Here is a 14051-nt window from a genome sequence, read left to right on the forward strand (position 1 = left end):
AAAGTCTCTTAGGTAATAATAATAAAAACTATTTAAACATGGATTAACTCAACTAATCTTCATTGTTGCTGGGTCAGCTAATGGACTTTACCCTAGAGAACAGAAGGCATTAAGCCCTTATACTGACTGAAAACTTCTTGTGAATTAGCAAATTGAGCCTAGAACACTAATCCACTGCCTTTGTTATATCAAACTTTTTTCCTCCTGTAAAATATGACCTTCCAAATTCAAAGAAATTACTGCAGAGCAAAATAATCTGAAGAATGACGACTGTCTAAATCTCACTGATCATATTTAAAATTGGACATCACCTCAACCACTTAAAAACTTGAAACTATATTTTCAAACTACTGAAATTCCACACATACTCTAGAAAATTCCCTGCGTTGTGCAAGAAATCTCCTTTCCACAGTACTACCTCCAAAATATAATTGACCAACACACGTAAAATCAAAGATTTTTGTGAAAGGTTTAATCGGCCCTCCAGCCAGGGCTCTCATTTCATACCTCCAAATACTGACAAAATTCTAATAATCACTATGGCCCAAATGTATACATTTACATATGTATACACACATAAATATAAGTTACAGTTCTCCCTTTTCAATACACTGTTTAGTGCACTTGAAATATACTTTAAATGTAGACATTTAGTTTAGCTTTTATGGTGTAATTTGTTTTATAACTAAATTAACTAAATGGTTTTGATATCATAAGACTCCTCATTAAATGAAATAAATTTTTTTAATTTACGAAATTAATACAAGTGGATAGTAAGTTTTCAATGTCATCTCTAGTTTCTTGGAAACTGCGACTTAAAGCAAAACAACATGTAAGGAAATCGTTTTACCATAGGCTAATTGATATAAACAAGAGTTGTGCTCCTACAGCATATTTCTGGTAACAAAAACATCACCAAACTTCTAAATAAAGACCTAAAATACTTTTAATATTAAACACTGACATAAATGTGAGCTATACATACATTAACAAAAAGAAGTAAAATAATTATTTTCCAACACTCTTATTTTAGTTCAGGGTCACAGGTGGTTGGAACTTTGCCCAACAACTCAGAGCACCAGGTGGAAATCCACCCTGGACAGGATGCCCTTCTACGGCAGGGCCACTCACACCCACCAACACACATTCAGACTGGGATAATTTATACAAACTAGTTGACCTCCCATGCATATCTTTGGGACATGGGAAGAAACTAGAGTACTTGAAGAAAACCCACGCAGACATACAGAAAACGTGGAAACTCCGCATGGACAGTGGCCCTGGCCAGAGTCGATTTTTTTAATTCTCTTCAACATTATAATGAAATGACCTTGAACAAAATGACATTATTCAAGGACCTGTTTACTGGGAAAACCAAAATTTCCCTCTTCATGAACACATAAACAAAAACAACTCTTCTAAAAATATTACTGTAATTAATATAGTTTTTATCACATATGATACACTGAAAGAAATCAAATTTTATCTCCTTTTAAAATGGGTTACAGTTAACATTATTCATCACAGTTAAAGAGAATAAAAATCTGCTTAATTCTGTGGGGATAATACTTTGATACAGTATTGATGATATCAAAACAACCTAATATCTTTAAAAAATAAAAGTATTATATGGTTTATTCTTTAAAGTTTTTACTCAAAAACAACACCAAAAATCTCTAAAGCTTCCTTTGTATAGTTGCTAAAAATCTCTTCAACTTTTCCATTCCAGTGAATTACAAAATTAAGGTAATCTGTTTTTTTATTTATGTAAAAACAATGAACAATTATTTATAATTCAATCCAAAAATATTTATTAAAACATTATTATTATTTATGTAAGACAGCAGAAATCATTTAACCCATCAATCTTCTGATCCAAATTTTTTTAGCCCTAATACATTACTAAGGCTCATTCATTACTTCATAACTATATTGGGTAGAAATTTACTACTTGCTTTGTGGTCACTTACTTTGTGAAAAGAATATTCTTATCATTCCATAAAAAAATTCTTGACATCAGTCAATGAACTCCATATTTTTTTTCTTTCCATAGTTCTTAAAAAAGTGCTCTTATATTTATGACAGATAATAGCTATACAGCACTACAAAAAGTCCAGACAGAAAATATTTGAACCAATATTTTCTAGTAGACAATGTTATTCCCTTGACAAAGTTCTTAACGGTCTTTGTAAAATAACAGATCTCATGTTGTTTATGGATCTGTAACCAATCAAATATTTTTTGTGTGTATTAGACAGACTAGATTAGAGATATTAGAAATAGTAAATTACAACTCATTTGATGTCCATAAGAGAAAACCAGATAGCCCTCCAAAGTTATAGGTGCTTAATTCATAAAGGATTGAGATAATTGTTATTTTAAGTTGTCGGTTTACTTCATATTCTTACTTCTGTTACATTAACCCAGAAAAGTATAAACTATATAAATTAATAAGAAATAAAACCTATAAATATGTAATTGAAACTTCTAAGATATCAACATTAATTTTATTTCTTTACTAAAAATGCATTTTTTGCTCAGAAATTTGGCTACCAAAATACTTCAGAATACACAATAAACTCATATCCATGTGTAATATCTATATTGCTTACCTCAGTTAAATGTGGTGTAGGGTTAAATCCACAGAGATTACATACTTGATTCTTGCATTCAGTGCAAGTGTTGAAATTAGGAGGATCCTTAGAACCTGTGTTGAGTTCAGTTTTGCAGAGAGGACAGGTGGGTTCTGGTTTGGGAGTTTTCTCCAGTTTGGGAGGAAGGGCAGCCTGTTGAGTCTCAGCTATTGAAGGTGTGCTATCCTTAATAGGAAGAGGTTTCTTTTCTGTTTCTGTTCTTTTTACTGTTGGAACTTGTTCAGCTTTGGGCTCTATTTTTTCAGCTACTGGAGTTTTTGTTTCCTTTTTCACAGGTATAACCTTTGCAGGTGCTGGTGGTACCTGACCTGTAGACTTGGCTGACCCCTGAGAAGTAGGCAGCTGTGAAGGAGGAGGGACTTGTTTGGTTGGGGCCCCTGGCCCACTTTGTGAATGAGATCCGGGCTGGCCTGCTGTGGAAATTAGATTAGATGCTTGGCTGAAGATCGATGCTCCAAAACCAAAGAGTTTCCCAGTCACAGTTTCTTGAGGAGTTGTGGGCTGTGATTTGGGGGCATCGGTAATACTTCCCAGATTCAGACTGAAACGTCTCGACTGCTCCTGAGGCTTCGATGGCTGTTGAGATGGGGGCACAGTTTGGCCAGTGGTAGGTCGAGGGCCTGGAGGTGTCGGTGTCCCTTTTGGCATTGGCTTGGCATCTGGTTTAGGAGTCATTTTGGTTTGTGCTTTCTTGAGTTCTTCCCTCTTTTGAACTGGATCAGTTTGTTTTTGACCTTTGCTCTCCATACTAGGCCCAGGATGTGAAATAATTTTCGAATCTGATGCAGGTCGAGGTATGACTTCAGAGTCCATTGGGGTGACCTTTCCTCCTGTTGGTGGAAAACTTTGTGAGGGTTTGGCTGAGTCTATTTTTAGAGGTGGGATTGTTTTCTCTTGATCCTGTGACTGTACTTTGGAGCTCGGAATATCAGGTTTTGTTGCCGTTGACGATAAAGACACAATGTCTGTGGCTGGCTTTACTGTCTTGGGCTGCTTTGGTTTTTCACCAGCTATGGGGGCCTTGGCCTGCTCGGATGGGACAGAAGGCTCTTTGGGAGGGGCCGGCTTCAATGAGGACTCTGCCACAGAAGGCTGCTTGGCTGTGACAGGGGGAGAACCATGAAGGGTTGGTTGTTTCACCAGTGGTGGGGGCTTTCTGGACTCAGGTGTCTTTGAGATATCCTGTTTGGGTGCAGTATCTTTCTTTGAAGAAATCTGCTCCGACTGTGGGGATGGTTTGCTCACTGTTGATGTAGGAAGAACTGCGGTAGTCTTCGGTGTGGGCTGGGGTGATGATGGAATTGGAGCCAGATCACCTCCAAGAGCTCTTTGCATCTGACAGTTTAAACAGAGCCACTCTTTTATCTAGAAATAATATAGAACAATGGTTACTGAGATAATGATTATATAGAAAGAAAAAAACACTTTAAAAATGCATAGTACTATCTGAAATTATGCCTCTCACCATGCAAAATATAATATAAATCAAATAATTTTAATGTGTTAAAATATTAAAATGTTGATTACATTAACAAATAACTAATGAACCTCAGAAATAAGCGCTCTATATTTTAAGGAAAATAAAAGGTAAAAATCAACATAGAATTGTACTTTTCTTCTAAAGATAATTTTGTTATTCTTTGCCTTTAATTTACTCGAAGTTTGATCATTCCCAGAAGTAGAAAGCCAGGTATTATAAATAAAAACATGAGTCATGTACTAGATTCCATAGATCAGTTATGTTAGGTATATTCTCTGTTGATGGCTCATAAATAGTTTTTAGTTATACAATCCAGTGTAGGCTTGTCAAATTATTAACACATTGCTAATTTCTTAAATTAGCAGAGCATTACTTCCCTCTCCAAGGCGACATAATCAAATGTGTGAAAAGAAAAACTGTTAACCATACTGGGTTAAAAAGAGAGCATTCTCTGTTAAGAAAATATAGAAAAAATAATGGCATCCCCTCAAATGATCACAAATAGCATGATCTAGCAGAGAAAGCATTTTTCTTTATCATTTTTATGAATATCTTGGAAAGAGCAATATAAGTAAGCAGTATATTTATTTGACTGGTGAGATATATATATATACACATATACATATATGATGATATACATGTATATCATATATCTATACATGCATAGGTACAGTGCATCAGTTCTTTTCATATCACATCCATTGTGAAAGGATATGTTGAAGTCTGTATGATACCTTAGAAGATAATTTAAAAGTACTCATGTTTAATATTTACCTTTTTAAATTCCAAAATAACATATGCACATTTTACAAAATTTGAAATATTACCAAAGTAATTTACAATGGCAAATTCTACATGATCCAATCTTCTCCACTCAAAGTAACTAATGCTACCAGTTAAGCACTAAGTTCTTTGTACAGAATTATATGTGGTGAATAAGTAAATATACAGAGTATAGAAAACAGAAAAGTTTTTTCCACAGCAAAAAAAGTGGTAGGCTAGCAAACGACACACTCTATTTGCAATTTCCTTTTGTAAATAAATTGAAGTAATCATCCTTACATATGTAAAAACTTCATTTGACAGTTTAAACAGTTAACTTTTTTAATTAAAAAAAATGGTTTTAAATAATAATAAAAAGCACACTAAAATTATTTAAACATGTATACCAGTAATAACAAGGCTTATTTTGCAGTCTCATGGAAAGCAAACTTTTGTTTGGAGAAGGTTAAAAGAAATTTTCAACTCTAACTGATATTTTATATTTCTGTTTAAAAATCTTAATCAAAAAGTAAAATTAAAATATTTGTTAAATATGGGTAGGAGGTATTTGGGTGTTTACTACATTTGTTTTCAATAAGGGTATTGAGTACCTATGTGTGTTATATTTTTATCCTTACCTTTATGTATGTTTGAAGCTTTTGTAAAATAAGCAATACATATACATATAAATTTATGAATCCCCTAAAATAATCAAGCAATTGCTACTTATGCAAGTACATGACTAAAGGTAAGCTAGGGAGTAAGGACCCTTGTTGATGGAAAGAAATCCCTTTATAAATATGCATCTACCCTCTCAACCATCTCCCATACCGTCATTGTCAATTCTACCATTTTACTATTTATTCTTCTCATTTGTTTTCTTCCATAGCTTTAAATGATACCACACTACCTCATAATCATCCAGCCAAACAAGATAAAAGAAAATATAATAAAAGCATAATTCTTTACCTATACTATATCATTGATTTTTTTCCTATAAAATATTATGAGATCTTCATCCACATTAACTACTTTAAATTACAAACTCCTAGGGTTAGTGGATTTCATTATAGTTAAATTGCTTATTCTTTTTGACAAGTGTCATAGCCATAGTAGATACAAAATATATTCACCTATTCACCTATTCATTTCTTTATTCAAATATTTATTGAGCAATTTCTACTTTGCACATATCACTGAATAAAAGACAAATATCTGTCCTCATGGAGACTATATTATAGTAAAAGAGTCAGATAAGAAACAAGTTAACACATAGCAAAATTTCAAGGTTATTATAGCTTTTTAATAAGTATCTAATGACAATTTTGTCATGATTTCTTCTTCCCTCTCTTCCTGGGTTTTTTTTTGGTTTTGGTTTGTTTGTTTGTTTGTTTTTGTGGGGTGCATTTAGTTTCAGCAGTAAAATTTTAGGTCTCTTTGCAATGTAAACATTGGAGCGTCATGCATAGCTAGCCAGTAGGTTCTCATTCCATCTTTGGGCCACTGCAAAATTAGAACAATACCATGTCATATCAAATGTACAATTTACATCAACACTGGAAAACACACTGGAAAACACTGTTCATATTCCAAAATCAATGTTTCCTTACAGTTTGTAAATGTATATGACTATGTCTGCACGCAGACAGACAGAGGAGAGTCATGAAAAGACAGGTAGAAAACACAAATCTCTGCCTCTTCACAGGGAGAGAATTCTGCCCTTATCTTAATTCATTCTTTTTTTAAGCAGACTCTACTGCCTCATCTTTTGTCTTTTTAATGACCACATTTCGATATGTGATAAACAACACATAAAAGACATTCGATCACCCAACATTTATCCCTACTGCTAGAATACAGGTTAAAACTATTATCTATAGTTATCACAATAAAAAAAGCTTTTTATCCTCTTAGGATATTTTTTAGGAAGAGTCTTCTTTGTATTTAATTCTACTGGCCAAATCTGCTGAAAATAGAAATGATGTTTATCTCAGCATTTAAAAATCTAGTACTGAAAACAGCAGCATTTCAAATTCATTGATTCAATAAAAAAAAAAAAAAGAACAAAATTTGCTACACAATGAGAAAATGAAAAAGGCTACAACCTGCCCCAGCGTTAACATCATGGGCCACCTTCTACTTTTCTTTCACAACGCACTTAGGGAGAGTAACAAGTAGTAATAGCACCGTTGCCCTCTCAGTCATCTGAGTTAGGATTCCTGTCATATTTTTACTTCATTCGCAATTAATTATTCCTCAAGTATGTCTACTCTGCTTGTAAAAGGTAATTTCCCATTCATTCTTTGACATTTTCAAAGCCATTTTCCCTCACTTTTCATTTTTCAAATACTTTATACCTCTACCAAATATAAACTGTTTAAAACAAACAGTCACAGAAGGGATTGTCTCTAACTACTTCCCCTCAAACCTCAATGTCTCTCCAATCACTGTAAAATAAAGTTAATTTTTGCAAGAAATTCAAAATATATAATTTGTTAGTGTTTTTATGCAAGCACTTATAAAATGCTATTTCCAAATCTATATCTCCAGAAAGGCTGTAAGGAACTAATAGTACAAAATTCCTGGTAGCAGTCTTTCTATTGACCCCCAAGGTCTAATTGACCCTTGAACATTACAGACGTTCACAAACATTTTTTGGAGATGGTTTAAATTAAATACATCAATTGAAAATATTTGTGCTCTTCAAGCTACAGTATTTCTGTGTTTACTCCGCTAACCCTCACTGTTTACCCAGACAGGCTTCTGCCTTCATTTTCTGGGTATATGCCATTCTCTCCAGAACCCTACTCTATACCTGCAGCCATGGACAATCTGCCCCATTTTGATTCAAACTGAAAGTCCCCCCTTAATTACCCACACCTGCTAACTATACAGATTTTCCCTGCCTGGAGACAATTACGGGCTTATTTCTCTTCCAAAATTAAATATTTATCTCTAACTCTGAGCAGAGGCGAATCTGAATTTACTACCATCATTGCCTTAGACATTTGCCAGTTCCATTTGATACCCATGTCTACAACACAGTCAGTTCCCCTAGTTCTGCATGGTTGGGTCTTTACTCCACTGTAGCCATAAATGAATCTCTCAAAAGATTTTAGTCCTTATCACTTCTTCCGCCACAGAAATCAGACGCCACCTGAGACCAAGCCTGTTTTGCAGAAGCAGCCTTCCACCAATATTTCATAAACAACTTCCCAGGTCTCTTATCACATATAGCACCAACTCCCTAACATTACACTCAAATTAGGTCTAATTAGATTATACTGTAACCACCCACATCCATTTGAGAAGTCATTGGAGAAATATAAGAAACAATACCAGGGAAGTCTACAACTGTATCAGCATGAACTGGAAGTACTCTTACCTTCAATATGCAACTGTTAAATGAAAAAAAAAAATCTAAGTGTATTAGATAAATATGCTGTACCTCAACTATTCTTAAATTTTACATTTTATATAACAAATAAGGAAAAATAGTTATCTTTTGCTTTCCCCACCTATATAGCCTTAGTTACAAAAAGTGCATAAATGGAATCAAGGTCTAGAGACACAATTGTTTAATGAGCTACTCTAATTCAATTAGAAAGGAACAAAAGAATGGCATAAATTATTCATTCAGTCTTTTGATTTAATATGCCACATAAATGGGGGTAAGAGCAGCCAGGATTTCTGCTCATTCTGAGGTCACTGTGTAGTCTAATGTAGACTTGTATTTAATAACTATAATACACCTCCATGATTAATCCAATCACCTGGGTTGTCTTTTGTTAGGTCTCAGAGCTATGAAATATAGTACTACAACTTCACTGGGTAAAACCTTTTCTGGATAATCATAAATGTCTTATTTAGACGTTTCAAGAGGTGCCACATGAAAGTTCCACAGTGAATTTTACATTTAGAGTTTCAATTAGTGATTCTACTTTTAAAAAATTATCAAAACTGTTGACTTTTAAAAAGTATATTCTGATTTTTAAGAGTGTCTTCAATAATAATTCAAGATAACTCAATACATTTAAGTAATGAGGTGAGTTAGCAATGTTGAGGTTCCAGAATTAAAGCATATTCCTGCTCAGAACTATTACTAATCTATTTAGCTTCAAAACAGAATGGAATCCTCTAAAAAAAAAAAAAGGAAAAAAAAAAAGGCCAGAAGCCATATTGATTAACATCTACCTTTCAATGCGCTCCAAACCGGAAATTTTAAACACAAAATTTTGCGTAAGATTTGTAATTGAATTTCTGCTCAAAACATAGCATAGTACTTAGAATACTGGAAAATCACAAAAACAAGCAATATGGAATTTATATTTGCTGTTGTTCATACCATTCAAGTTAGCTAGTGCATAACTTTTCTTCAATATGCTTTCATCCTGTCCTTTATAATAAAACCTATTGAGTTCATCTTGATGGATCACAGCTAGACTTTTCTAAACCATATCTAAATGTATACCATTTACTATATTAAAACAGTAATCTCATTCTCTCTTACATGAGTCATGATTCACAGTCCAATTTCTATTTCTCTTCCATTTATCCAAATGCTATCTATCTTTTATGGTCCACACTGAATTTCCTCCTTTGCCACTTAATAGTCCATCATCAATTAAGGTCTTCCCCTTCTCAAATATTACTATGACAGTTTGAACCACAGCATTTGGACTCAAATAGATAGTATTTAAAATTCGTTTTACAATTATTTCCTCTATCTCCTCCTCTCCTCACATAGATGCTAAAAAGGAATAACCACTTCTCATGATTACTTTTATCTCTGTATTGGATACCAAGCAAATTTTAAATATTATTTAGTGATAAATTATTCTAAACTTTTTTCCTATTTTTTATCATATTCTCTTCAAATATTTATTGAGTGCATTATTAGTATTATTATGTCATATTATATTATTATGAATGCCATAGAAATATAATTATCTAATATATACTAGATAATAATAGAATGTATAATATTATAAAGAAACCAAGCTAAAGTTTGATATCACATCATGCTTTCTGCTTTTCAAGGATTACCCAAACCACATGTCCTCTGCCACAAAGGCAGTTACTAGCTAACAGCAGTTTGGCTACAGATGGCTCACTGCAGTTGACATCTTTAGCTATGCATATTAATGTACAATTTATTTTGTTTAAAAACTAGACACTAGCATTCCTCAGAACTGTGACGACATGTGCAGCAACTTGGTGAAACACTTTTATTTAAAACAATTCATCCAAGTTGGATGGGTATTTCCTCTCTGAAACTGTGTGCATTAATGATTTCTGCTGCACAATTCAGCAACCATTAACAAACTTTGTGAAACATAAAAGAAACATGCCATTTTCCCTTCATAAAGCATAATAATGTTCACTAAATGCTAGCAATAACAATTTGTAAAAACTCACAATATAGGATCAAATAATAAAAGTATATTTTAATGTTTGTCAGTACAGTTCAAAACAAGAAAACCAAGACTTTTACCAAAGCACAATTTACAAATTACGGTACATGAACACAAAAATATATTCACACTCTATTACAGTTACACGAAGAGAGGAGGATCCCAAATCAGTAAGCTGAACTTACAGACATTATACATTAATACTTCAGAACAGCTTCTCATATGGCAAATTCAAACTTTTATACCTCACTTGATTAACACACACGTTGAGCTATTATACATTTTGTAGCCTGTGATCCAATGTTTTCAATTAGGCAGTGTTTGTTCAATCATTTGAATAGCTTATTGAATTGTCCTATTATTTCGTTTAAAAATGAAAAATAAATTACATTAGTGAAAAGAGCCAAAGGTCTCATAAACTTTGTAAATTCATTACATATACTGTATTCTATGTCTATATTATATATATATATATGTATATCTTCAATTAAATGCTCACTGAAATTAAGACAAACACTTGTATGTTGATTTGGAAAGTAATCCTTCTCTTAAAAAATATACGAAATGTTAAAAGTATATGAAAGCTGTGTAAAAAGATAAAGTTTCATTAGGTTCCAGCCTCTTTTAGCTTTTTGTGAATGGAAGCCCTTTAAAATCTGCAGTTTATTCACATTTTATATAGTCGTATACATGTACATTTTTAAGAATATATTTTTTAAAAAATCTGATTTTAAAATTATTACACTTAATCAGCTTTACATCATTTTCAGATTTTTTCAGAGATTCTACCTACATTTTTAATTATCATTTATTTCCTTCTGAATGTATTTTTAATCTTTCCTCTGTAAAGGTAAAAAAACACATAGATCTGCACATTAAAATTTTTCTCAGTGAAAGCTATTACAGAATTTCCAAGCACAGGTTAATATAATGAAGCCTGACATTCACTTTTTAAAATTGTTTTCCATAAGTAGAAGTCTGCTAAGAGTTTTTATGAATTTTACTGAAAATTCTGACTATATTGAACAAGTGATAGAAATGTCAGATTTCTATCAATTATTTCACAATCGATTAAAAAATATGTATTTTTGATCACAGAGAAAAAAGAATAAGTAAGATTGTTTATTATTGTTTCATAATCAGGTAAGATCAGATATCATTTATATGAGCTTCATTCTATTTTACAAATAAGATTCCACCTTCATTTGCTAGATTATTGACTTTCCTTCTACACCCTGAATTCTATTCTTGACAGTGAACAGTCATAGCAATTAACTTTGTCATGTTTTTTCAAAATCTAAGAGTGCTTGGTTCAGTAGGAATATACAGCTTTCTTGAAGAATAAAAAAGAATTCAGCAATGTAAAACTCTGATTTGAGCAATAATGAATGAAAAAGTATAAAATCAGTACTCTTGGACCTTGACACTTAATCAAAAATAAACTGCTGCCAAGAAGGATAATTTCTTTTTAACTTTAAAAATATGTAAAATTTACACACACACACACACACACACACACACACACACACACACACACCCTCTCTCTCTCTCCCCCCCCCCCTTTCTCTCTCTCTCTGCAACCTAGAAATTTAGACAATGGCCCATTTAGAGACTATGTAGTCTCCTATTAAAAAGATGCTAAATTTGGGGTCAGCAGGTCCAGCTTCTTTAGTGGGATTTATTGGGAAGTAATTCTCTGATCTTGCAAGTTACTTAAATTCTTAACTTAAATTTTTCTCATCTACAGATGTAGTTAATGATGGCACTATCCCAACTTGCCTATTAGAATTATAAAGATAAATAATAATAATAATAATAATAATAATAATAATAATGATGTTATATTTATTTGTTTCAATTTCAAAGTACTTCCACTCATATGGCTAAATGTGATTTATACTTATGAATACTCTCATATCATAAGGAAACTTCATACTCAGAAAAAAATGACACAACAAAATCACAAATTAAGTAAGTAGCTGAGCTAGGAGTTCATATCTACATTTTCCAAGTGTAAAATACCATATTATCTCCTTTTCCAAAGGATGATCTAATGATTAATTTATAAGGAAACACTATAGATTCCAAATTGCTTTAGGTATGAATTCTAATTTTCTTAGCCTCTTACTTGTCTCTAAAATATGGATACTACCTTATTAAATGAGCATTAAATGACAAAATGCATATAAAGTTCCTAGTGCACAATCTGAAATGCATAGTGTTCAAACTATGATCTCTTCTTCTTGTGACTACAAACCAATCTCCTTTCTTACTGAAGAAAAAAAATCAAGAAACACTATTTGTAGTGAAGTTATTTCTTCCTTATCAAAGGTACCTAGAACTACATTTAAGTAAATTCATAGGAATATCAGCAAGAGTGTACATGTGTGAGGGGCAGAGCAAGGACTACAACCCTGATCTTTTTATGCCTTATCAATATATATGATAAAGCCACTACTTTAAGGAAAATAGTTAAAAACTTCTAATAGATTTTTACATCTTTGTCTTTAATATAATACCTTTAAAATGTCTGTAAGAGCCTGTTTTTTTTTTTTTCCTAAGCTAATTAAGATATGGAATAGGGGGGAGTGTCAGATATGCATGTTTTCTCACGAGATGTAAACAATAAGCAAGTTGACCCATCACTGTATTAAGTTTACTGAACCAGTAAATGATTTTATTAAATGTATCTGCTTCCAGAGCAGAACATCTTTTCTTAGTAAACTCTCTAGAACATCATGACAGTTGCAATAATATATAACAATAGTCTTAGTAGGTATTGTAAAAGATAAATTTGCGGGAAGACACCTGAAACATTATTTAAAGACACCTAAACAGTTATTTAAAAGTGATAAAAAGGCTTTGATTCTAATGATTAAACTTAAATGTAGTGCATGAGGGATATACAGTTATTTTACACAGAAAACATCCAAGTCATGAAGAAAGTGTAACAAATTGGATCTTATCAAAAAATGAGTGCTAAATAAATACAGTGTTTGTAAACATATTTAAGTAATACAAATTTTTAAAATATTAATCAAATATTTCTATCTTTTAAAATTCATTTAAAAACTCTTTTAAGTAAAGATAAATTAATTTCATTGTAGTCAGGGTATTCTAGTTGTAAATACTATGAATGATAATATACAGGTTATTAGAGAATAGCAAAAAACCTCAGTATCTTTTATCTTCTAAAAACCTTATGTTTAGAATCAAGCGACTTTATTTCTTTTTATTGGATTCATATAAAAAATGTGCCAGTTAAAGTACACATGGCTGTGGCAAAAAAAACCAAAAAACATGTTTTTAAAAAAACTGACCTAACTTGCATCACAGGCATAGGCATTTCAAATCATCATTGTTATTTAGAACTGAAAATTCTTGTTATTTTACTAAGTAGAATGCCAAAGCTGAAGATATAAAAACCAGGGTTCTAAATTCTTTATCTAGTCCTTCACATTATTTAATTGTTTAACCAATCATTTGATGAATGAGAATTTTTAAAAATACTCGTGTTAAATTTAACATAAATTTACAAGGCAAAAATAGTACAAAAAGCTACTAAAAGACATTAAAAGGAAAAGCTTCTATTTCTGCCACCAAGTCTTACTTTCGAGAATCAATCTTGTTAACTTTTGCTTTGAGTTTTCCTTGTGGTTGCCATTATAGCATCAAATAAATTTTGATTTGTAAATTTAAAAGAGTACACATTTTCACCTTACTATATTACTTAAGTAATAT

General features: G+C 32.1%; 1 protein-coding gene across 4 annotated transcripts in view; it reads right to left on the bottom strand.

Moving 5' to 3' along the window:
• The window catches only part of PCLO (piccolo presynaptic cytomatrix protein), a 353044-nt gene that overhangs the window by 325154 nt on the left and 13839 nt on the right, over positions 1 to 14051 (bottom strand). For all 4 annotated transcript variants that reach the window (XM_016162724.2, XM_036230302.1, XM_036230303.1 and 1 more), the window contains exon 3: positions 2613 to 4019. In XM_016162724.2, coding sequence (XP_016018210.2) covers positions 2613 to 4019 — 1407 coding nt within the window. The remainder of the gene's footprint in view (positions 1 to 2612; positions 4020 to 14051) is intronic.

The sequence above is a fragment of the Rousettus aegyptiacus genome, unplaced genomic scaffold, assembly GCF_014176215.1.
Source record: "Rousettus aegyptiacus isolate mRouAeg1 unplaced genomic scaffold, mRouAeg1.p scaffold_m13_p_13, whole genome shotgun sequence".
Taxonomy (NCBI): Eukaryota; Metazoa; Chordata; class Mammalia; order Chiroptera; family Pteropodidae; genus Rousettus; species Rousettus aegyptiacus.